General features: G+C 38.7%; 1 protein-coding gene across 2 annotated transcripts in view; it reads left to right on the top strand.

The window, feature by feature from the left end:
• Positions 1-3,133: 3,133 nt before the first annotated feature.
• Positions 3,134-26,702, top strand: part of LOC120523292 (immunoglobulin superfamily member 5-like) — a 207,799-nt gene continuing 184,230 nt past the window's right edge. For both annotated transcript variants that reach the window (XM_039744494.1, XM_039744495.1), the window contains exons 1-2: positions 3,134-3,312; positions 23,879-24,000. In XM_039744494.1, the coding sequence (XP_039600428.1) occupies positions 23,952-24,000 (49 nt within the window). In that variant the 5' untranslated portion in view covers positions 3,134-3,312; positions 23,879-23,951. The remainder of the gene's footprint in view (positions 3,313-23,878; positions 24,001-26,702) is intronic.

Genomic DNA, 26,702 nt, shown 5'->3' on the forward strand with positions numbered 1-26,702 from the left:
CTCAGACTTCCAGCCCCAAAACAGTCAACACAAAATCATTCACTCTTTTACTTAAAGCAAACAGATTGCTGCAAAAAGGTATCATTAGTTCCAAAATGCAATGATAAAATAGATAATTAATTGTCTGCCAGAAAATCCAGTTTAGCCACTATGTTGGATACTTTCGCTCCAGGGAGGCATGTAACTTTAAATGCTTGATTAACATAGCTTGGAGTTCTAACTTTCTGTATTATAGAGTTACCAATTATGATCCCTTTATTGGTCTCAGCCTCGACCGACTCATTTCTGAGTGCTGAGGATCTGTTCAGTGTTGAATTTGTGACCTGGGTGCTGAAGAACTAAATTTTGACTTCTTAGTCCTTCATCTCAATGTTACCCACTTACCCTGTGACTGAATTGGTGCTGCTGCTTTTGGCTATGCACTGACCATGGTGGTTCCTGGAAAGTCTGAAACCGAATAAGAAATGGATGAATTATCTAAGCAAACTGAGTCAATGCAACTTTTGTTTTTTAAAATCAAATTTAGATTACTGTCATGGTCCTGCAAAGCACATATTTTCCTGACAAACTTTAAGATAACTATACATTTTTGGCAGGTGAAGATGTCTGCACTGCTGGTCAGAAAAACACAATTGTACATTCCGAAGGACACACAACATATAAACATGCCCTCTACAGGCAGAGAACAAATTGAGGTGCCAGTCAAAGTGTTGTGAGACCCTCCATTTAAGCTTTCACCTCCGACTAGGTGATTGGCTCCTTCTCCTAGTTGAACGTCAGCTTTTACAACATTGTAAATTTTTTTTACTTACAGAATGGATTACTTTTTCAAACTAGATGAGTTTTCAGATATTTGCTTCTGGTGCTGTAAAACACACTGTATGAATTTGAGACGACAATGTGCTTTTCTTACATTTCTGCTGTTCAGTAGGTACCTGCAAACCTTTCTGGATTACCAAGTTACGTCTGTGTGTGTGATGCAGTCCCAACCTACTTTCACATGCAGTAATGTGCATGTTGTGTACATTGTCTGTTACAACTGTAGTCAGATGGTTTGCTTGTTCAAGTTTACATTCTTTTGCAGCAGAATGCAGTACTGAAATTGTTTCTGGTGTGAATTTCACATAGCAGCCTTGTCTGAGGTATGTAGCCTGCCATTTCCCAAGTTGATATGGTGACAGTAGCAATGATTGTTATATAGCTTTCAGAAACTGCTAGACATTCAACACTTGGCAGTCAGAGCAATTGACTCTGCAAAAGCACCGATTACTTTCTCCTTCACATAATCATACAGACAGGGAATAAGAGTTCTGCTAAAGCTTTGTTGGCTTGGCATATTATACCTTGGTTCTATTGTTTCAATGAAATTCAACACTAGAGAAAGGCCTCATGCCACTAGTGATGTATGATTTGGTAATTTTCTGAACTCTCTGGAACATTGTTGGAAATTTATTGCATAAAGACTGCTACAAAATCATTTGTCCCACTGGTCAAGTGGCCAAGGTTTCAGCTTTGACTTCTATATTTTTTGGTTGATTCGGTTGCAAATGCGCTGTCAAATTTGTAGTGTTGCTTCCACTGTAAGGAAGCAAAACTTTGCAAAGTTTGCAAATTGTTTTGATTATCAACAGATTCGGACTAATTTTAGATTACATCTTGCCTGAAGAAGGGGCCTGAATTGCCTCGAAAGCTTGCATATTGTAATGTTTTTAGTTAGCCAATAATAGGTGACATTTTGCTCGGGATATACTTAATCTGGGAAATAATTTAGGAGCTCAGCATTTGGTTTGCCACTGTGTTTCATTTTTGTCATGTGGTAATGTCTTAAATAAAATACATGACAAATGAACAAATTTCATATTGGTACTATTTTGTATTGTGAAATTCATAGTGAAAATGTTTTACTCATGCCTAATTTCTAAAATTACTTGTTTAATTTGATTTTATTTTCAAGTTGTTTAAAATTATTTGCATCTTTTCTTGACACCATTTTGTTTTTCATCGGTGTCACCATTTTGTGGTACAGTTAAAGCCGTATCACTGTGGAATAAGCATGTTAATGTGCAATGCATGATGTCATCATTGTTTCAACATAAAAGGTCCATCTCTGATGTTCTGGGTTATCTGAGGCTTAAATAACTATATTAAACCCTGTGTGTGCTTTTTGATTTTCTTGATTTCTTGGTATAGACTTAATTGCTTGCACTTCAAGGTTAATTTACAGTTTTATTTTTGATTTGTCATAAAGGTTAGTTAGAATTCATAATTATGAACTTGCACGTTTTCTGATACATGTTAATCTTCTGGTCCTTTCACATTACATCTGTTTCGCAGAACACATTAGGGACTTTAGCATCACCAAACCTACTGTTAGTCCTTTGCTATATTCCACCAAAATCATATGTCATATAGAGGTGGTCCACTCCTATAAGTATTTGGGGGTCCACAAACAATGATAGTTTGGACTGATCTTGGGACACAGAGGAACTACTCAAGAAGGTCAAAGCAGACTCTTTTTACCTTAGGGGACTGTGTTTCTTTAAAGTGGGTAATGACAATCTTCTGTAAGTCTGTGATGGCCAGTGCAATTTTCTATGCTTTGGTTTGCTGGGCATGTAACATCACTTCAATAGAGGCCCATCAAATGAACTAACTAATTAAAAAGGGCATGCTAAGTTATGGGACATGTCTGCATAGTGCCTCACTGTGACTGTGACTGTCACATCAGAAGTTTTTCTTTCTTTCTAAAATTTTCCTCCTTTTAAGTCATTCTGGTGTGTGTTCAGACTATAGTGTATTAATATATTTACTTTTCCATTTATTTATTCTATTTATTATTTTACACTGAGGTAAGTTTTCCTCTGTTGTCTGAAATGGTGTTCACTTTTTTGACTGTGATCCAGTTTGCACATTAATAATGCTAGTGGCCACCTCCAGGCATTGTAGTCTGTTTGTAAAGTTTATTAACAATGGTGCTTAATGCAGGGTGTGAAACGAAAGCAGAAGCATACCCTTCTAGTGCCTGTTACAAGATATTTAAAGTTAAATATTAACAGAGCAGCTGGTGAACTTCAACCAGTCCACATTTTGTAATGCAGGAATGAAAAATTACATCCGGAGAAACTAACAAGGAAGTAAGAAATCACAGGGTGGACTACTGCTGCACTCCTTTCTGCTGAAACTGTTTTTTAAGGGATTTAACATTAGTGGATCTAATGGGAAAAAATATTTATGGCTGGCCTGCTGTGGATTACCTTTAGATCATGTTAATCCAGACACTTTGAGATTCAGCAATTGTGAAATGAGACTAAAGTGAGTATAATAACCAATTAATAATAGTAACTGCTTGAATGTATGGATGCTATAATTGTTTTTGTGATCTAGTATAAAATTATACAGGGTAGTAGCAGAGTGGCTTGTGTTGCTGCCTCACAGAGCTGGTATGCAGTTCCTGTTATTGTTTTTTTTTTCCTGTGCTCATGTGAACTAATCCTCGGGGCATTGGCTGAACTCCACAGTCTTAAAACACGTCTTTAGGATGAATTTGTGCAGTGATGGACTGGGTCACATCCAATGTTGCTTTCTTCTTTGCAGATTTTACATTAATCACATTAAGCTTCAGTCACCAACAAAACCATACTACATATAGCTGAACGGTAACTGTTCCATTTGTGAATTTACATTTAGCCTCTTTAACATTTAGATCATACACAGTATAATGCATACATTTTATTTCTAATCACTTTAGCTGTCATTTTCTAGAAAAATTACTGTAACTAGATGCATAGTAATAATGTACACACTGGAATGCTTCTAAATATAATACTGGAAATGATTGAAGAAAATGCAAAGTCAATTAATAGAGTTAACTTGCATTATTTTAATAGAATTATTATATAATTATCTAGCTTCATAAGATGATTTAATAGACTGATAAACTGCATTATATTTTTATTTTACTGTGCTGCATTAGCATTGTAATTGATCTCATGTTGGCTCTGATCACATAACCAATCTTACCTTAATAGGTTCCACCTCAACGTAACCTTGGACTGTAATAAGAGTTCAGAAGATGAATGGATAAGTTGATAGATCACCTACAGAGAAGACCCCTAACAACCTTCATGTCACAAACACTAGACAAACCTGATATTGGTATACTTATCAAATGCTACCAGATATCCCCATCAAGAAGTTTAGTTTACAGCCTGTTGTGTAGTGTTCTGTTAAGGAGGGTTTGACAGATGTATCACAATTGTACTGTATGCCAAAAGCAGTATATGAAACGTTAAACTCTTTACTCTTCTTGGAATTTCCAATGTGCTGCTAAAGCTGAAATTTGTATTTGAGCGAATCAGACAAACATAGCCACAGGGGAAGCACAAACCAGTGTGTTTCTTCGTGCCAGTCCCAATCCCAGATAAATTGGGAGGGTTACGTCAGGAAGGGCATACGGTGTAAAATTTAGCCAAATCAATATGCGGACAACAATTTTGGATGATCCGCTGTGACAACCCCTAATTGGAGCAGCCGAAAGAAGAAGAAGACAAATCTACAAATGTGCAACCAGTTAAACAGAGATATATACAGAAGTGTGGTGATGTAGATGGAAAAGTACCTCCTTTAACAGTTAGATTCTGAGATATATAAATAAATAAAACAAATTTCCAACCAAAACTTCTCAAGATGAAACTGATGCCATGATATTTTTATTCATGAAGAACTATTCCCCGGAGTCTGACATTCCAGCTAATCTTAGTACCTTTAAATCAAAGTAAAGTTGTTGAAATTTAGGACAGATTGTTGTTTAGTGCTAGAGCTGGGGATACTCATTCAGATGTTTTTTTAAGTTAAATTGTGTTTAATTATTTAAGTCATTTGAAGTTTCATCCAATGCCATAAAGCTAGAGGGCCACATTTGAATGTTGGTGCACAGTAAGGCTACATCAGGTCAATATCCTAGAATTAGATGTGCCCTACAACTTCTAATATCTTGCTGAGCTGGAGGGTGAGTCTGATTGCATTGGAATAGTAGGCAGGATTTAGAAACCCGATGCTGTCTACAAAGTCAGTCCTGGAGAGATGTAATGGTTATATTTTGATCAGGGTTTCTTCCCTGGCTTATGTTTATGTTTCTTTTATTTGTGTTTTTCATACATTTTTCATTCTGAATTACTAAGTTTGGTTATTGAATGTATTGAATTTGGTTAGTGAATGCAATCACAGTTTGTTTGTCCTTCTCCACTTTAAGCCCATCTGGAAGAACCCCAAACACAGCTATTAATGGTTTACGAGGGATTGTGATACCAAGGCTGTCTGAAAGGTAATTCAAAATTTTGGTCTAGAGTGATGTTAATTTGGTGCAGGCCCAGAACACGTGACCCAGTGAGGCTGGGACTTGGTTGCAACGTTCGCAGTTTGGATCATGCCCTGGAAACATTTTGGAGAGTTTTAGTCGAGACAGATGTGCTCGATATATAATTTTGAGTTCAATAATTGTATGCTTTGCGCATATGGAGCTCGAATGAATTTTCTGCATTGCTATTTTCCACTCCTTTTCTGATATATTAATTGAGAGATCTTTTCCCCAGTGTCCTCTTGGATCTTTGAAAGGGAGGAACTGTAAAATAATGTTATATATTGCAGAGATGGTGTCTGAGTCCTTGAAATTGAGCAATATTTTTTCCAGCATGGATGAGGGTACAAGATAAGGAAAATCGGGAAGGTTCTGTTTAACAAAGTTCCTAAGTTGAAGATAGTGAAAGAAATGTGTAGCTGGAATGTTAAATTTAGAATGTAATTGTTCATAGGATGCAAAGACGTTGTCTATATAAAGATCTCTAAGCAAGTTAATCCCAAATTTTTTCCAGATATTAAAAACTGCATATGCTCGCGAAGGTTGAAAGAGGTGGTTCTCTTGCAGAGGTGCCACAGATAGAAGCTTCTCTGTCTTAAATGCTTTCTACTTTGGTTCCATATTCTAAGTGACACAATTGGGTTATTAGTATATTGCCGATAACTTGCATTTATTGCGGCACAAAGCAGGGAATATGAAGAAGTACTGCAGGATTTTATTTCTATTGTGTATGTTCATCTATTTGTGTCCAGGTTTTTATAGCTTGTATGTTTGCTGCCCACTAATAAAACTGAAAGTTAGGTAGAGATTTTCACCTCCTTTTGAACATTTTTGAGTATTTTCTTATTTTTGCAATTTATTTTAATAAATCCTCTGTTATAAAGATTCTGTTCAAGTTGGAGTTTCATGGTATTCCTTCTTTTGAGACAAATTTCAAAATGTTTCAAAAGATCTTAAAAGATATTAAAAGCTTGTTCTCCATTTTGAGGCCTAGACAGGCATTATGTCTCCCATTCTCATAGGTCAAGCTTGGCTTGGATGAAATTTGTTCTGTGGGTTTTTTGGAGGCATCACTCCTTTGCTATTTTGTGGAGCCAGATTCATAACAGTAGTAGCTGCGGGTTTTTGTTCCAACTCAGTTTCTTAAAGAGAAGTCAATTACTGCTGTTGAAGCACTTATTAATCAAGCAACATTTTTATGCTCCATTTTAGTTGTCTCACTTGTTCAGGTTCATCGATCTTAATTGCTTATTTTAATCTTAAACAGCTTCATTCACTGTTCTGAATTGTTCCTTATTAGCAATAAGATACAAATGACAAAGAAACCAGCAGTTCTCCATCTAATTTTTTTTTCATTTATACCAGTATGTATTAATCACGAACTATCTGGTTTAATAAAATATTTGGAATGAAACTGAAGAGAAGAAATGAAAGATTGAGAATTAATTATTCATTTCAGACTACAAATCACTGGATAATATCCTTGAAAAAGAAAAATCTACCATACAAGCATTACCTGACATGGCAGAATAAAAACACCAACAAGCCATGAAAAGATCTGTTATTGGCAAGAATTGTTCCTTAATTCAGCAGTCAGGCTGGAATAAAAAAAACTGCATCCATTATGGCTGTGCAGGACTGACTTTGTAGATGCTTGATCTAAACCCTTCCACAGAATGAAAATTATTAGAGTAGAAGGCTACTCGGGCATTAGGGAGTATGATGTAATGAGGCATCTCACACATCACCTGGTCCAGGACACAACTGCATGACACTTTTATTAGTCAAGAATAATGTCTTTATTACACACATTTGTTCTAATATAACACATTCTTCCTCACAAACCTTACCTTTTTCTCTACTTCTTGGGGCAGGTGAGCTTTTGCCATTCATTTCCTCCTAAAGATCCTCCTTTTTTAAGGTTAAGTCTAGTATACTAGGAATATAGCCTGGATGAACATTTGGGTTACATACAGTTCCTGACAGACAGTGAGACAGAGCTCCCCCACAGAGCAACTTGTGTGTTTCTTAACAGGATCATCTGTCTGAACCCTAATTTCCAGGCAACCCCATGTAAACACAATCTGGGAACAGTCAGAGAAAAATGTTGCTCTCCTTTGGCTCTGGGAAAAACATGCAACTGTGCTTCCTTTATAATAGTTTTCCAGCCTGGGAAGGGTACCATCAAGCAACCTGAGATAGTGCCCACACTCACTGTAACCCTCTATTACAGGAGAGTGGCATTCCGGTTTTCACTAGTTGCAGGGATTCTTGCAATTTTGTGTTTCTGCCAACTTAATTTGACCTTTGACAGGGGTGCATAATTAATTATACCTTTGACACAAAGTCTATGACTTTAATTGCCATTCTCTGTGAAAACTTTTTACAAATAATTCTCAGGCAAAAGGCAACAAGCTTTCTATCTCATTAATCACAATGGAAAGTAATTGCCACATGTCTGATTTTATCCTTTTGTTATTTTAATGACTTTAAATTGACATTTCTAAAAGCATTTCAATGTTTGTGGTGCTCTTTTTAGCTGTCTAACCCAACATGCAGCTTTGCATTATTTAAGGTGTAGCTTTCAGCATGACAGGAGTGTTTCCTGTTGTGCTCATGCTGTTTGGCTGCTATGTTGATACACACAGCTTAAAACTGCAAAATGTCACTTTAACACAGTTGTTCAGGGGATTTATATTACTTTTATACATCAACCCGGTGCACTACAGTTGCATTCCGTGCAATAGAAAGGGCACTATGGGACACTATGAGAATGCTGGCCTACAGAGAGTTCATGCTTACAGCATTTATGAGGCCTCTTTTGGAATATGGCGTGCAGGTTTAATCACAGGAGTTCAAGAAACACAAACCTCTGCCAGACAAAGCCAAAAGAACTGTTGTAAGACTTATTTAAGAAATAATGTTTAATAGCTAACAGTACAGATTAACATTGTTGAACTGACATTGAATATGAATTCAGAATTATATGGGTGCAGACAACATTAATTATTCAACAAGAACACAGGAGCACAGGATGAAGTTGTTTTATGCTACATTTTGCAGAAATTAGTTAAATGATCTTTTCCCAAAGGAATTGTAGAATTAGTGTAATAAGACTAATGTTGTAGAGACCTTAAAATCACTGAAAGCAAGGTGAAACATTGGCTGAATAGGAATTGATGGGTTATATTCAGAGGTGGCTAGTGAAAAAAATTTGGGAGCTGCCAGAAGGAATTTCAAATATGCCCAGAGTGCTTCTGGGTGCTCATGCAGCACTTCTGCCACACCAGGAAGTACCGCCGGAAGATCATGGCAAAGAACCTGGAGCACATCTGGGGCATTATAAAAGGGGCCGCCTCACTCCATTAGAAGAGCCAGAGTCAGGTGGAAGGTGGACGAAGCTTGGGAGGAGAAGAGAAGAGTAGAGGTGGCAGAAGAAAAGAGGGAAAGTAAAGAAAAGTGAAAAGAAACTGAGTTATTGTGGCTGTTTGGTGCACTGTGTTGTGCGTAGAAGATAAGGAGAAATAAAAGTGTGTGCTTTTGGACATTCAGTATCTGGCTGTGTAAGGAGTTGTACCTCCACAAGGGATAGGAGCAGTAAGAATCATAAAGTTGATCATGATAAATGTGATAACTCCAAAAAATTCGCTGAAATAATTCTTGCTGTATAATACTTTATTTATTTTTATTATAAGACCTTATATATACAGTATATCTACTGTGCATTCACTTTAGTTCCTGAAGACTTAATCAAAATGAAAGTTTTTATTTCTTTAGAAAATGTACTTTTTTGCCCACAATCTCACTGCAGATTCCTAGCTGGTAATGTTTTTAACTATTTCAATCTGCGCACATTCAAAGAGGATAAAATTTTCAATAAAAGTTTATTTAATTAAACTAATTCCCATTAAGGTTTTGTCAGCATGTAATCAAATGACCAAGTAATAATATCTGAACAGAACCATCAAACAAACTCATGTTATTTATCCTTTTGAATTAGTCACTACGACTCCCTCAGCTGATTTATTTCACTTGGTATTTCACTACACATAATCATGTTAATAATGCAATTAAAGAGACCTGTTTGGCACTCTTTCTGCATTCAGCCAAGAAAGACATTGATTACTTTGAAAGGCTAATGCTGATAAATCTTATTAAAGCTTTAATGTTTTGCCTTCTCAGGCAGCAGTAATAAATCTGAATTTACTGCTTCAGAGAATCATCCATGTCTTACATATAAAACCCAACTTCATCAAAACAGCGAACTACTAACCATAAGGTTTTATTTTAAAAAATGACTTTTTAAATAGAAACCTAATAGAAATATGCAGTGTTGTATGCAACCAGGCACTAACAGTGATGTCAAAGCATGTTAAACTTGCATAGTGGCAAAAAAATTGATATGCAGTGGTCTAATATCCATCCATCCATCTATCTATCTACTCATTATGGAAACCACTTATTCCAATTCATTGTCAGAAGAGGCCAAAGCCTATCCTGGCAGCTTCCTTGACTGGGATGCCATGTCTACTGCAAGGCACACTCATGTACAGTATACACTCAAACTGAGTCACACTAAAATATAATAATGCTGAAATTATGTGTTTAAGATTGGGGAGGCTGTAGAAAAATCCATCAAGACATGGGTACAGTATACCCACTCTCCCCAAGCAGGTTCTGGACTAGTATTTGAGCCCTGGTCCTGTGAGGGCAGCAGTACTTACCTCCACATGTGCCTCAAATCAGTCCATAATACGTAGGGAAAAAAAGTAACACAGTAAACTGCATTAATGATTAGTCAGTTTCAAACATTAAGATGCCATACAAGGAGAGTTGTATTTCATTGGTGGTACAATAATTCAATTCCAACAATACTTATAGTGCATTCAGAAAGTATTCAGACCCCTTCACTTTCTCCATACTTTATTGTGTTATAGATTTTAGATAGATACATTTGCCATTTTTGTCCATAAAGAACACTCAATAACCCCTCCTTTCAACATGAAAAAGTGTTTTATGAAAGGTTTGCACATTTATTAAAAATCAAAAACTGAAATCTCTCATTTATAAAAGTATTCAGATCCTTATTTTCAGTGCTTTGCAGAAGCCCCTTTCACAGCAGTTACAGCTTTGAGTGTTCACCCCTCTCAAGATTCATTAGATTGGATGGGAAGAATCTGTGAACTGCCATCTTCAGGCCTCTCCACAGATGTTCTTTTGGGTTTAAGTCTGGGCTTTGGCTGGGTCATTCAAGGACAATCAGAAACGTGTCCTGAAGCCACTGCAGTGTTGTCTTGGAGGTGTTTGCTTTGGGTCATTGTCATGCTAAAAGGTGATGTGATGCCTCTGTCTGAGGTCACATGCACCCTGGATCAGGTTTTCTTCAAGGTCCTCTCTGGATTTGGCTGCATTCATTCTCCCTCAAATTTGACCAGTCTCTTTGTTCCTGCCTCTGAGAAGCACCCCTATAACATGATGCTGCTGTCTCCATGCTGCACTGTAGGGTCATAGTCCTCATCAGACCAGAGAGTATTGTTTGTAATGCTCTCAGAGAACTTTAAATGACATTTGGCACACTTTAAACAGAAGTTAGCCATTCTACCGTAAGTGTCTGACTGATGGAGTGCTGCTTTTGACAGTATCTTCCATTTCAGCAGAGAACTTCTGAAGGTCTGTTAGAGTGTCCATTGAGTTCTTTGCCACCTCCCTGACCAAGGGCCTTCTTACTTGGTTACTCAGTTTGGCTGAATGGCCAGTTCTAGGAAGAGTCTTTCTAGTTCCAAACTTTTCCATTCTACAATTATTGAGGCCACTGTGCTTTTGGGAAGACTCACAATTTGGAGTGGCACAAAAAAAAAGTGAAAATACTTACATAAATGTAAGATTTTAGTTTTTCACATGAATATTAAGCACAGCAAAATACACAAGAATTTACTAACTCCAGAGCACATTTGCAATGAATTGTAGGAGATCCTCTAGATCGGGGTGCCCAATACGTTGATTGCGATCGACTGGTAGATCGGAAAGGTAGTGCAAACAGATTGCGTTGCATTTAAAAAATATTTTTTAGATGTTAGTCTATCATATAATCCTCCCTATGGCATTTGCCACTTGATTGACATACAGGGCGGCCAGTCTGAGATCTCTTTTCTTCTAACACACTGGTCATCCCGCACGCACGATCAAACTCGCACGCTACTGCAAAACTCCAGCTATCTAAGTGATCTAGTTAGCCTTCCAATTTATATCGACTAAAGAAGGGATATGAAAAAAAAATGATAGTGGGGGGCTGGACATGTTGAATTGGAAGAGGATTTTTTTTCTCTCACAATGTCACAATCAAAGTGCGTTTGTCGGATTTGTCAATCTATCATTGCTATTCCAAAAAAAGGAAAATGTGGAAAGGCACTTTTGAACTGTTCATAAAAACTACGAAACTGACTTCCTTCTGAAAACTGATCTGAGAAAGAGAAAGGTAAGGGAACTAAAATTGCAGTTAATCAGACAACCGTCATTTTTCACTCAACAGCTGAATTCAAAAGGAAAGGCAGACACCGGAGCATCATTCCTGGTGAGTCACTCGATCATTAAGCATAAGAAGTTCTTCCAAGATGGAGAGATGATAAAAGAGGCCTTTGTTGCAGCAGATGGCTAGGGGAAAATTCCTGCTGAGATTTCGAGACCCCTGGCCGGAGATAAAGGAGTTTCTCCTTGTCATTAAACATGCAGAATACAAGTAACTTAATGACGATCAATGGCTGCTAGACTTGGCATTTTTTTACCGATCTGACCAACATGTTGAATGAGCTTAATTTACAGCTGCAAGGAAAAGACAAAACAATGGTCAATATGATTAGCTCAGTTAATGCTTTCAAACGAAAAATGCAACATCTGTCCTTAAAGCTGCAGTGCCTTGATTTGGGGAACATCCAAAACCTCGCGTCAGAGCTGGAGACGCAATGGAAGGCGTGTGCGCAACTTGACAGCATACGCTACACAGAGCAGATTGAAAATTGTCCGTCAGACTTTGACAGACGGTTTCAAGACTTTGCTTTACTTGAGCTTTTCTGCCTCACTCCACGCTGTCCGTGCAACGCGGCCGCAGAGAGCTTAAACAACTAGGCACATCCACATAAAAACGACAAGGGGTGAGCTTTCTTGAAGGCTTTTACTGGATGTACCTCGTTGTAAACTGAAATATATACAAAAGAAACATATAGGCATTTTCAGGTGTACAATCAAAGACAATAAAGAATGATTCACAAAGCAATACATAGCAGACTAAGTGTACATTAAACAATAAAGCTTTAAAAGACACTTACAAGGCGTGTGATTTCCACGGTTGAAGACAAAGAGAAGTGTGTATACAGAGGTTCAAATTGCTGTGTACCACAACTACCCAGACCTACTGGTTTATATACCTTAAAGATACACTTCGTATGTGACCAAAACAAGAGATGAAAGGGGTGCCTATTTGAGGCACATGGGATGTATTGTATTCAAATGTTTATTATGGGACCTACGTGCTTTACGTGAGTTTCATAGACTTTTATAGCACCACTGTGAGTGTGGGACATGACTGATGGGGTGTTAATAAATGACAGGATGAAGGGGGAGCATAGCTCAACAAATAACAGCTAACAAGATGTGGGGCAGAACATGAGCCAATCGCTACATTTATGTGCTATCCATTTAGGGAAGATGTTGAGGGTGATTCACTCGCATCAGAAAATGCAACACTGTTTCACCTAAAACTCCTCAACAGTGGAGGATAAGATTTTGACACTACAGGATGACATTCAGCTGAAGTCTGCAGCTCAAGGACCGTTTTGGAACTTACTCACAGAGGAAAAGTACCCAAACATAAGGAAATGTGGTACTTCTTTGACTGCATTATTCGGCTCTACTTATTTATGCGAGTCAGCCTTTTCCCACATGAAGATTATTAAGTCCAAATACTGTAGCGACCATTAATGTATTGAACTGTTATTGTTCCACAAGGGTTATTCAGTTATGCAAGGTACACCAACATATATTTATATATAAAGTATACTCAGTATATATATATATATATATATATATACAGTATATATATTATATATATATATATATAGACGAAAAAGTGTGGGCACCCCTGCTCTAGATATATAGACTGGAGGGCAGTTCCTGAAGATGATTGACAAGTGGGACCATCTACAAAGCACATTGAACATAAGACAGGCAACTTAAATCTCTCTATTATAAAAAAAAAAATCTTGGAAGGAGACGAGATGTGATTGTCTCAGAGAAACTTTCACGTCCTACAAGACAAGTCTTCGTGCCAAGCAATGTAACCACACCTGGGACCGGAAGCCCCACAAGACAAGACCTTATGCAAAGAGATTTGGAAAAGTCCTGCGTGGTTATGTCAGACACATTTCTTGTAGTGAGAATGAAATGATATTCACTCACGGGCAGTTATACGTTGCGTTCTCACAATGTAATTCCAAACACGGAATCAAAATTCAATGCGATATTGATGAAAAGGTAAAAGTGAAAAGAGAAAAAATATACGGACGTAGATGATTGACAAAAGTGTGACGCGTGAAATGCAGATCATGCAGCACGGCAGCAGCAGCAAGCCAGCAGCTGATCAAGCAAAGAGGAGGTAAAAATAAACTGTATGTGTTTCCCATTGTATCACCGTTTAAGAGGGTGACTGCATCTCCTTGGGGTGAGTTCAGCCCCCCTCTTCACAATGCGAATGGCAGAGATGGGAAGTGGTTGGTGCGTAGCACAGGCGGGGTGGGCGAGCAAAGCCCCCTAGTACACAGAAAAAATCAAAAGCAATGAACAATGCATTAAATGAACAGAAATAACATTAACAAAAGAATCAAGAATGAAAAAAACAAACATAAAATACAAAATCACATAATCAGACACCCCAGCCACCTCTACAAAGTCCAACAAGTACACCTATCCACTGTGGGAAAGGCAAGAAGAGAAGACTTGATTATGGACGGTAGATGGGATGACAAGGCTTAAACCTGGCACATTAGTCGAGGTGAGGAGACTTGGATCAGGCTGAGCAGACGAGGTGAGAAGGCCACCTCCTGGTGGTCCTAGTGGGGGCAAACAGAACTGATTCTCCAATACCTGGTAGTCCCAGCAGGGCAAATGACTAGACGCCACTTCTTGATGGTCCTGGCAGGGCAGGTAACTGAGCACCACTTCCTGGTTCCCCCAGCAGGTCACACGATTGGGCAGACTCTCCTGGTGGCTCCGGCAGGCCAGACTTGAAGGGTGGACCACCTTATGATGGTTCCCCCTGGACAGCAGGCAGCTGGGCATCTCCCGACAAGGATGACTGGGCAACAAACAGCTGGGCATTGCTGGCTGGGATGACTTAGCTAAAACATAAAAACTGAATTTCAAGTTTCTGTTTTTTACATTTACCTTTAATGACACTGAAGTACTGGACTGAAACTTGTGAGTGTCTCCTCCTCAGTCACTCTGTTTCCAGACAGTAACTCGGCAGGTTCTGCTCCTTACAAAGGCAACTTAGCATCCTCGACAGACTTTGTGTAGTTTTGCACACTTTTAGCAAACATTATGTATTGCTGCTACTCTTCACAGATGCCAACATCACGTCCACACTCTCAATGGATGTCAATGTTACATCCATGCTTCTAGCAGATGTGGCCATGCACTCAGAAACTTTTGAAAGTTCCTTTTAAATCCCAGATGTGAGGAGCTTTGGAACTTTTATCATAACCACATGAAAAATAACAAAAGGCTGGAATTAAGTTACTTCATATCTTTGGGGTACCTGGTGCAAAGAAAACAGTGGTGAAACTGGTGGAGACAAATAGTGGAGAGGTGGCACGCACTGCGGCTTGAGCTGTAGTAGTAGGTTTACTTGTCTTATCCAAAGACAGACTTATTAGTGTGGCAAAGGCATACTGTGGCTTTTGAGATTCAAAAAAAGAAAAAGAAACAGTTACGTAGCTCCAAGCAAATCATGGTGAAGACAGGGGAATTGGCTGGAGTTGCAGTGTTATGCATCACTCTTGTGGCTGGCTTTACAGTTTCAATGGTGGCTGCATTTCTGTGGCTTTCAACAGAGTGAATAGTGTATGTATCCAGCAGTTATTGACTATTAGTTTCACACAAAAAAAACTTGTCATCATCCAAATCCTTAATTCTTGCCAAGTAAGCTGAGGCCTGAGACAGCTTGTCCTTTATCTCTTTCAGATTGTTATAGGTCAGGCATCACCAAATGGCGGACCTCGGTCCAGATCCGGACCGAGTGGTGGTTCTGTCCGGACCCGTGACCAGTCTGGTAAATTCACGACATTAAATAATTTTCATGGAGCATTATTTTGGACGGTCGTGGCTATTGATAGCAGGCGCTGCTACTCCAGTTAATACGACAATAGCTTCACTCAGTTGAGCCAATAAAATCGTTAGTTTACAACAGCAGAGAGGAAGAGGGTTAAGTTAAGAGACAACATGGCTTGCTCCAAAAGGCGGAAAGTAGATGATGAAAATCGTTGTTTTAAAGATGAATGGACGGAGAAATATATGTTCATTCTTCCGGCGAGCAGTTCAAAACCGGTGTGCCTCATATGCTCCGAAAACGTGGCATTAATTAAAAGCGGCAACGTGAAGCGCCACTACGAAACAAAGCACAGCTCTTTTGAGCAAAGTTATCCCCTGAAGTCCGAGCTGAGGGCACGCAAAATAACCGAACTGCAAGCCCAGTATGACAGATCTACCCGACTCATCACACATACATTTACAACCCAGCGACGTGCAAACTTGTGTTCCTTAAAAGTAGCGTGTATTTTGGGGCAACATAAAAAAACTTTTAGTGATGGGACAGTTGTGAAGGAGTGCTTAAACGCCGTTGTTGAGACATTATTTGAGGGAAAACAAAAAGACGAGATGTGCGAAAAAATCAAACAAATCGCGATGTCAGCTACAACAGCAACAAGAAAGTCAGAAATATTTTTATTTTTCTTGAAAAGTAAGCCCTCAATTGTTTTTAGGCTGGGATCTCCTTATTTTAAGAACAAAGAAGAGAAAATGTTAAGTCAATGCTATGTTTGCACTTTTTAGTTATTGTTTTCTGAGTTGACTTTTTTACTTGAAGTGTAGGCCTTCAATTCTTCAGGTTGGGACCTCTTTAATTTAAGAGAAAAGGAGTTATTCCACTCTGTTTGCACTTTTTTTAAATTTATTTTATTATGTTTCTGTTCTTTAATCTAAAAGCCCTTGAATTTATTTGCTATAAGGGGAAGGCTACTACAAGACACAAGATGGAGTTTGGTTCGGACCTTCTACTTGGACGAAATTTAATAACTGGACCTCAGTGACTTTTAATTGAATACCCCTGTTATAGGTGCACAAATGTATAATCAGAGACAAGTGCTTTTTCCAAGCTTGATAATAATCTCAGAAGTAACTATCCACTGAATCTAGAGATTTCTTTAAAAACTGAAATTCTTTTTGCACAAAGCTGCTGCTAAGTTGACCGTTTTTTTGTTTTTTTTTTGGGTGGTTCATTTCGTTACCAGCTTGGAGTCTCAAAATATATAAATCCTGATCAGTTCCAAAAATGCCCAGTTTGATGGGGAAATCCTATCAAAAACCCTGACTTGATTCAAAAAGGGCCATGTAGAATCTTTTTAAAATAAAACAAAGGCTCTACTAAACACTGAAGCTGTGTAGAGCACAAATAGGAGTTGCAAGCAAGGCAATCTAAGGTGACCAAAAATCCCAATATGCAATCTCAAGAGTAGTCGAGAATTAGAGCAAAAGATGAAAAATCCAAAATTTCACAAAAATATTTAGCACAGCAAAAGACATAACTCACCAATTCTAGAGTGCATTAACAATGAACTTCCAGGAACTGTGGGAGACCCTCTGCATATACTGTATAGGGCAGAGAGCAGTTTTTTTAATGGTGAGTGGCAGGAAAAAAAACCAAAAACATTGTGCATAAGCAACAAAATATTAATAAAAAAAAACCCCAGGAATGAACAAAACAGACATAAAACATGAATCTGAACACCAGTCGGATGGGGGGTGGGGGTGTCATCCTGGCAACACATCAGAACCCACAAACAGAAGCAAAATCCAGAAGTCAGAAAATCAATACTTATAATCAATGCACTCTAAGAACTTCAGCGAACCAGTGAAAGATCCACTCCCAGCTTCACAATATAAAGGCTGAGGGCAGCCCTTCAGCAGTTCTGTCTCTTCGGGCTCTGCACACAAAACACAGGGAATGCCTTCAAAAATACACACACAATGCTTAATTACTTACTTACTTAATTGAAGAAAACATAAACAAAGAAAAATAAAAAAGGCAGGAAACAAACCCCGGGCAGGGTGCCTGGCCACTGCAGAATTTGACCTAAATGCAAACCAAAAACAGATTTACGAAAGACTGAAACTTAATAAGATTAAAAGATTACAAGAAATAACTTTAAACCAAGGTAATAACCATGACTTAACCATAACATGAATAAACTGAAACAGCAACACCTCAAGTTTTGAAACAAAACAGCTTTGAGGTAAAGGAAAGACAAGCTGCATGAGAAGAGTATGCAGAGTGCACAACATGAACAGCACACAAAAACATTTATTTTTATAGTACATTTTCATATACAGGATGTAGCTCAAAGTGCTTTACAAGATGTCAAAGAAACAAGTACAAGCAAAGAAAAACAAATTAAAATTAGATAAGAATATTAATAAATAAATAACATAACCAAAATATATAATACACACTACATACAATAGATATAAAATTAATAGAGAAGTAGATGAATCTGATGGTAAAGTCACATGGCCAGGAAAGACAGAAATAAAAAACTCCAGATAAGCCGAAAAAACTAAATTTGCAGGGGTTTCAAGGCCAACAGACCAACCAGGCCCCTTTAGGTATTGTACCTAACATAAATGTTTTTAAGTTGTCCCTTATTGCTTTTCGGCTTCATTTTATGGAATTGGACATAGGGAGTCTTCTGGTGTCTGCTTTCATTCCAACATCAAAGGTGGCTGCACAGGACTTTGGTCAAGTGGTGATGGTGCAAAATACAAACGCAGAAGACCCTAAAAAAAAAAACTCCAGAAAAATAGGGATTAATAATGATTGCAAATTCATTGAGGAATATGGGAATTTTACAGATTTATAGTTTATTACGAGTAGAACTTAAATCTAGCTATAAAAAGCAAAATTTAAAAAACGGGTTTATAGAAGTCTTTTTTTAATGAGCCAGTGTTTGCCTGGCATATTTCTATTTTTAAAGTATTCCAGATTCTTGGTGGATAACAGCTAAAGGCTCCTTCACCACTTCTTTTATGCATGGCTCTTGGAATAAAAGCAGACCTCTATTAGAAAATCTTTATTTATGACTTTAGGATCTTTAAAGTATAAAAAGGAGCAAGATTATTTAAGGCTTTATATACATTTTTTTAGTAGTTTGAAGTCCATTCTAAAGAACACAGATAACCTATGTATAATGATGCTGCAACTGGTGAGAAGTGCTCCGATTTGTTTTCTGAGTAAGATTCTAGCTGCTTTCTAAATTAATTGATTTCTCTCTTAGGATATCTAGTTAGGAGTGCATTACAGTAATCTAGTCAACTACTGACAAAAGTGGGAATTCATTTCTTAGCATTTTACAGTGTCAGAAGAGATCTAATTTTGCAGTGTTCATTAATTGAAAAAATATAGTCATAGTAATATGGCTAATATGCGATTTAAAGTTAAGTCAGAGTCCACGATTGCACAAAAATTCTTTACCTCCGCCTGGATTTTTAATGCAAAGGGGTGAAGGTTATGTCTACGACCTCCACTTTCCATTTTTATCAACAATTACATTTACACTTACGCATTTGGCTGATGGCTTCATCCAGGGCGACTTACAACATTTATGATACAAATGATTACATTTCTTTTGTTTTTCCAGGTGAAGCACAGTCAGGTCAAGTGAATTACTCAGGGTCACACAGTGTCAGTAGCAGGACTTGAACCCACAACCTCAGGGTTTGAAATCCAGGGTCTTTATAGAGTTCCATAGTTTGAGGAAATTACTACTCATCTATTCACAACATTTACATTTTAATTTTATTTGCTTAGCAGACATTTTTATCCAAAGCAACATACTAAAGAGGTAAATAATCAAGTAACAATAGGCCAAGGCCTGTTTGTTGAGCAAGTGTAATAGGACAAGTAACATAAGTTGATTGCCACAAGTGAAGATCTAATAACTCATAGATTTAAAATCATAGATTACAATCAATAAAGCAATTAAACTGAACCAAATAACCAAGAATGTAAAGTATCACAGTGCGAAGTTTTTTTTTCTCTTCTTTTCAATTAGACAGATATTTACAGAACAGATGGGTTTTTAATTGCTTGTTAAATACATTGAGGGAGTCAGCAGTTCAGATGGAGGTGGGCAGCTCGTTCCACCAACTTGGATCTACACAGGAGAAGAGTCTCGATTGAGACTTGATACCATGTAGAGGTGGCATCAGCAGATGCTTTTCCCAGGCATGCCTGAGTGGGCAACAAGCCTAGCACCTCACCAGTGTCTCCATATACACAGATGCTGACACTAAGACTACTCTGTAGGCAAGCATCAGGGATTTGAACTTATTGTGTGCTGCTACAGGGAGCTAATGTAGTGAATTGAAAAGAGGAGTGACGTGCTCATCTTGGCTGGTATAAGACGCACCGCTGCATTCTGGATTATCTGCAGTGGCTTGATAGAACATGTGGGCACTCCTTTCAGAAGTGAGTTGCAGTAGTCCAGACACAACAAGACCAAAGCCTGGACCAGAAGTTGTGCTGCATACTCTGTCAGATAAGGTTTGATCTTGTGGATTTTGTACAGCACGAATCTGCTGCTCATCAATACCACTCCAACACTGACTGTGTTACCAACAGTGAGCCAAGCTGTACAGAGATGGGGAGCTGAACAGAGTGGCTGGATCGGATCACAGGAGGCTCAGTTTTTGCCAGGTTGACCTGTAGGTGGTGGTCCTTCATCCAGGTTCAGATATCAGTAAGACATGCAGCGACTCTAGCTGATACCGTATTGTCATTTGGGGGGAATGACAAGTACAGCTGTGTGTCATCAGCATAGCACTGATAAGAGAACCCATGTAATTGGATGATAGAGCCCAGCAAGGTGGTGTACTTAGAAAGAGTAGAGGACCCAGCTCCAATCCTTGGGGACACCAGTGCATGACTGGTGTGACTTTGACAACTCCCCTCACCAGGACACACTGTAGAATCTGCCCTGAGAGCAGTCTAAGTGATGTCAAGGTCAGAGAAGGTGGCAAGAAAGATGTCTTGGTTGACCGTGTCAAAGGCAGAAGAGAGATCTAGCAGAATCAGGACTGATGACATGTTGGTAGCTCCAGCATGGCATAGATGGTTGACCATGTCAGTAGAGCTGACTCAGGCGACTGATTCTTTTTGAAGCTGGACTGGTTGGTATCAAGCAATTTATTCTTTACACAGTAGAATGGATTCTGATTAGAAACAGCATGTTCAAGTGTTTTGGAAAGAAAGGATGGGAGAGAGACAGACCTGTAGTTGTTAACTTGGGATGGATTGAGTGCTGGTTTTTTGAGAAGTGGGGTTATGAGTCCATGTTTGAAGATGTTAGGGAATGTTCCTGAGCTGATTGAGGTGTTAATGATGTGTGTAGTCGCAGGAAGGGTAAATTGTCTGAAGGAGATGTGAGGGAATAGGAGTGAGTGGACAGGTAGTGGGGTGATCAGAGAGGGGGTTGGAAATATCAGTGGCAGACAGTGGAGAGAATGTGGAGAATGATGAGTGTTGCTTGGAATGAGGTATACAGTAATAGGTGTCAGCAAGGCTGAAAACTGACTGCTGATGGCAGTAACCCTATCCTGAAATATGGCGGCAAAGTCATCAGCAGACGGTGGTGGGGTGGGGGGATAGAATACGAGGTGGAGGATGGTTAAGAAGGGAAGTGAAAGCAGAGGACAGAGAGTTTGAGTCAGTGGTGCTGTTAATTCTAGTCAGTAGAACCTCACCTTACCATTCAGGATATTTCGTATGACAATAGCCGTCAGTTACAGTCCTTTTTTTAATCGGATATATCAGAAGTACAATGTAATTAAGTACTTTTCTGTATATGATATTTGTAGTTTTTTTTTTTCCATGGGTTCCTGTTATTAGCATGCAATCTTGTGTAGTGGTTAAGGCTTTGGACTTCAAACCCAGAGGTTGTGGGTTTAAATCCCCATACTGACACTGTGTGACCATGAGAAAGTCACTGCCTGTTCTCCAACTGGAAAAACAAAAGAAATGTAACGTATCTCAGATTTTATAAGTCACCTTGGATAAAGTGTGATAAGTAAGATAAGTTCAGATAAGTAAGACATCATAATAATATTACGCCACTGGAGCTGTTTACTATTTTATATACAATGGCCCAACATTAACACATTCCTGCAGTAATTCAATTCCTGTTCTTCTTAGTGACTTGCCTTTTGTTGATAGTTATTGCTAAACAATTATACAGAAAAGTGTATTCTTTTAATTTAAATGGTTAATACTTTAAAATTTGAGTATATATTATCATTATTAAGATTATCTAATTTCCATTTGTTTACATTGTTCGTTCAAGTGTTTCTTTTTGTGTTTTCATCAGTTGTATGTCCCCCCTTTCAATTCCACACATGCATGCAAATTTATATATAAATAATTTTTGAGAGTGGCGTGCCATCCTCATTCAAAGTAAGCAGACACGCATTTAAATGTAAATGATTTTGGATAGTGTAGTCGATTGCTTGTCACTTTTTAAAATCCGTAGATGCAAATGTATATTATTTTGGAGTAGCTCATGGGAGACCTGTAAATTTTAAAGTGATTCCGTTTATCCCGGATTGTCTTGTTTAGAAGGACACCACTTCCACCTCTACTTCTCTCTCCCTCTGCTTTTTCTTCAAGCAAAGCAAGATCTACACTCACAGCCACATCACCTGGCACCTTCACTGGTGCTTTATAGTGCATTTGCTAACTAACCATTCAGCTTTGTATCTTCATTGAGATTCGACAAACTTTCCTTCCGTGACACATACGACTGTACACACCAAATATGATAACATCTCTGTTTTCCTGTCCAGGATGCTGCCTCTTCTTCAATCATCCATCTGTTGATCAGTGCTGGTGTTGGATTGGCCTTTCAATTGCTTCTGCTCCGTTGTTCATTTGCATAATGCTTGCTCTCATTAGCATAGTATTAATAATTATTGACAAATAAACAATTTATTGAGAAATAAAAAACACAGGTTGGTTAATTTTCTTTTCTGTACAACATTACCAAATTTCCATTATATTAGTCAAAGCATTTTTAAAATGTAGGAGTATTTAGTTTTTCTGTTGTCAGGGTAGGGTTTTACCCCTAACTATTGATATATTGAAATGTTTTTTCTTAGTGAACCTACTACCTTAAACATACCTTCCTGCCAAATTTCAGCTTTTTAACTAAAGAAAAAATAGTATCTTTGCTGATGAGTGAGAGAGTGATCGAGTCAGTTTTACATTTTATATATATGTAGATATAGATAGTGTGAAGGTAGATGGCGCTATACCAGCGCTTAACCAGACACAGACAGACGCAGGAGGCACACTTATAAAAAAAAACAGTTTTTTATTTTCTTTTCTCTCGTGGAGAATGTCTTCCCCGTTCCCACGACCCCACAACAAAGTTCCAAACACAAGCACAATCCCAATACTTTACTTTCTGTTTCTTTTTCTTTCTCCTCTACTCCTCTCCAGCAAGCTTTGTCTCCCTCCTCCCGGCTCTGGCTCCCAGAGTGGTGACTGCTGGCTCCTTTAATAACATCCCCGGAAGTGCTCCAAGTGCTTGTTGACCTACTTCCGGCAGCACTTCCGGGTGTGGTGGAAAACCCGCCCAAGAGGGCTCAGCAGCTGTTGCAGCACCCCATGACTGCACCCCCAGATCCCAACAGGGCTGTAGATGACTCCAACTGCTATGAAGCCCTTTGGGAATCCAAGGCACCACTGCAACCCATGGGGGCTGCCGTCAAACATCCTGGGGCAGGCACTGTGCTGCCCACACTTGCTCCTCTGGTCCTCTCAGTGAAAAAGCGTCCCGGCCGGGCAAGGACACTGGCCGTCTGTGACAACAGATATAGACGCACAGTCTATGTGCATGCATTTGTGTTTGAAAGCTTATATTATGGACTACAAAGTTTAATTGTGCCTTTCTAAAGACATTGTTTACATGACATTTTTATATGTCTAGATTTTTCACATGACTGAAGATGAAATGACACAATAAGCTCTTGTTCAAATACAGAGATGCATCTAATTAAGAACTGCTTGAAACTTCCAGTCATATTCCTCTCTGTTCTTTTTTGCCCTCCCTTGAGGAGGTAGCTGACCCTGTATAATTTTGTAAATCCAAACTTCCCCATTCTAAGCTGTATCATACTCAGGACCCCTGTTTTTCTCCTTTGCAGTTATCAAGTACAAATGGATCATTGGGCAGAGACTCACTTGTGAAATTTCCCTTGCAGCTGAATTATTCCATAGATGATGTACTGTGTTGCTTCCATACTGTTGCTTTTCACAGCTGGTGTAGGTAAGCATTGACATCAGATAATATTTGTATCCACATTTTTCACTTCATTTTATTAAAAGAACTATTACTATATCACTCATTCATATAATTAAATTAAAAATCTAAGAAAGTTAATCAAAAGAAGCTGTTCAATGCTGGTTGAGTTAAGCCAGATATTAAATTTAAGTATTTCATGGTAATAGCAAGTTTAGAAAATGGATGGATGAATAATTCAGGCATTTTATTGGGGGGCAGTTTGTTCCACTACCAGTGGATCATTAACTTTTATAGAGTTGTTTATTGCAAAGCACAAATCGATCACCACAGAATACCTTGGTGATGCTGCACATGTTATAAGATCCTGTTGTTCAAATAAGATCTTCTGATGCTGTCTTTCTCTGTTCTGAAGGCTGCTTCAGTTTTAACATCCCCACCTCAGTTTGATCTCATTTTCTTAAGTGGTAGCACAATAATGTCTATAACAGTGGTTTTTAGCATCAGTCTGGGAACCCAGGGTGACTGCTGCTTTTCAATCCTTCTGACTTCTTATACAAAATGTTAAAATTAGCTGTTAATGGAGCATCGCTTACTTAGCTAGCTTTTTTTTTTTTTACTCTCTTTTGTGTGGTTTTATTTCTCTGTGAACTAGAGAGAAATGCAGTTATTGATTTTAATGCATACAATTAATTTAATGCCCACATTCATTTTGCCTCATTTTGCTTTTATGCTTATCATTTTTTTCCCGTAACTGAATGGTATATATTATGTTTGTTCATTACTGCAAAACTGGATGCCATCATTAAAAGTACTCTCCATAAGCTCTAGGAGGTGCTCTCTTGGAGCATTTTTAGCCATAGTTGAGCTAAGAAGCTCCTCTGGAGGTCTTTTTCATCCACTGCTATTACGTGTAACCAAAAGAGGCACTCCAGAGCCTTAGACTCCAGACACAAGTGCCTGTACATAGTTAAGGGTTCAAATCAAGAGATTTTTTTTTATGAAAACGCCTTTTTTATTCTAGCACATGACTAACCACAATATATTAATGAATCTCCTCCACTCTTCTCCTGGCAAGCGTTGTCTTCTTCATCCCAATTCCAACATTTATGGGTAATGTAGAGTGGCTTCCTTAACTCCAAATCCAGGAGTAGTTTTGGTGCCACCACATTGCATCTAGGAAACTCTTCCAGGTTAGGTGGAAGCCTCACAAAGTAGGGACAGCCATTCTCTGCAGCACATCCTGGCAGCATCCACGAAACCCTACAGGGGTGCCCTTCAGGACAAGAACCACCAATATGCCCTGCAGTAGTGGATCTGGATACATGGACTCAGGAATGCTGCCACCCAGCACCCAGCAGGAGGTGTATGCAGTCTTGGAGTGATACCTCCCTATGACCATCCACTACTATGATTCCCGGCTTGGCAAGGATCCTACCAGGATGCCAGTCTGTCCATGTTGGCATGGCATGCCCAGCTCCCGACTGAGATAGGATATGCCTTGCCCCTTAATATTCACTGCTCTGGCCTCCTGGCCATGAGTGGGAACAGGGTCCAGTACATAGGCAATTCAGTGCTTTCTTCCAGTGCCCCAGGCCTAATTCTTATACTCTTTAAGTTCAGCACAATATACATTTATTTATTTATCATTTATTTGTCTGTCTAATGATTGATTGCATTATTTGTTCCGCGAGTCCATCTCTTTACTTTTCATGTTACTGCTATTATATGCATCTAAATTTACCTTTGGAATAATAAAGTCTATCTAATCTAATCAAATAAAGTAGATGTTTGAACAAATATTTACAAAAAAAGAAAAAAGATGAAGGGGCTCATCAGTATTCAATTGACTTTCTTCCAAAAACAAATTTGTTGATTTTCTCCTAATGTTTAATGACCCACCGACTGGAATTTCTTATAAGTGAGAAGGTAAGTAAGACCAAGCCTTTTTATTAAGTGGTCTGCACCATTAACCAAAGGCTAATGTCTAATAAAGAAATTGGTTGTGAATGTAAGCCAGCAGCCAAAGGACCAAGAAGAAGAAGAATAATTGGTTTGTACTGTATTGCATTTTCAATTCTGTACACACAATGCACTTTCTTTTTGTACTATATTGATAATGACATTTAGCACATTGGGTAAATATAACTGCTACCTCACAGATCCGGTGTACTGGGCTCTAATCCTGCTTCTGGATGTTGAATTTGTGGAGTTTGTGTTTCAGCTGTAAACTTTGTTACAGTACTTTGAATTTTTAGTGAAGGGTGCTATACAATAATGAAGTGGTTGCCTCTTCCAAACTGGCTCGATCTGCTTGTGGCTGTGTGGGGGAGTCGGAGTATTTGAAAACTGTTTTGTGCTGTTGCCTGCCTTGTGCCTATTGCTCCTGGGATGGTCTTCAGCCCTCGGTGACACCGAAATGGATTACATGGATTTAGACATATTATGCTACTATATAATATATTTACTGTTTTGTTACAGAGCAACGGCATGGTGGTGCAGTGGTATCGCTGCTGCCTCACAGTTAGGAGACCCGGGTTCGCTTCCCGGGTCCTCCCTGCGTGGAGTTTGCATGTTCTCCCCGTGTCTACGTGAGTTTCCTCCGGGTGCTCCGGTTTCCTCCCACAATCCAAACATGCAAGTTAGGTGGATTGGCGATTCTAAATTGGCGTGTGGGTGTGTTTGTGTGTGTCCTGCGGTGGGTTGGCACCCTGCTTGGGATTGGTTCC

The sequence above is a fragment of the Polypterus senegalus genome, chromosome 2, assembly GCF_016835505.1.
Source record: "Polypterus senegalus isolate Bchr_013 chromosome 2, ASM1683550v1, whole genome shotgun sequence".
NCBI classification, from domain to species: domain Eukaryota; kingdom Metazoa; phylum Chordata; class Cladistia; order Polypteriformes; family Polypteridae; genus Polypterus; species Polypterus senegalus.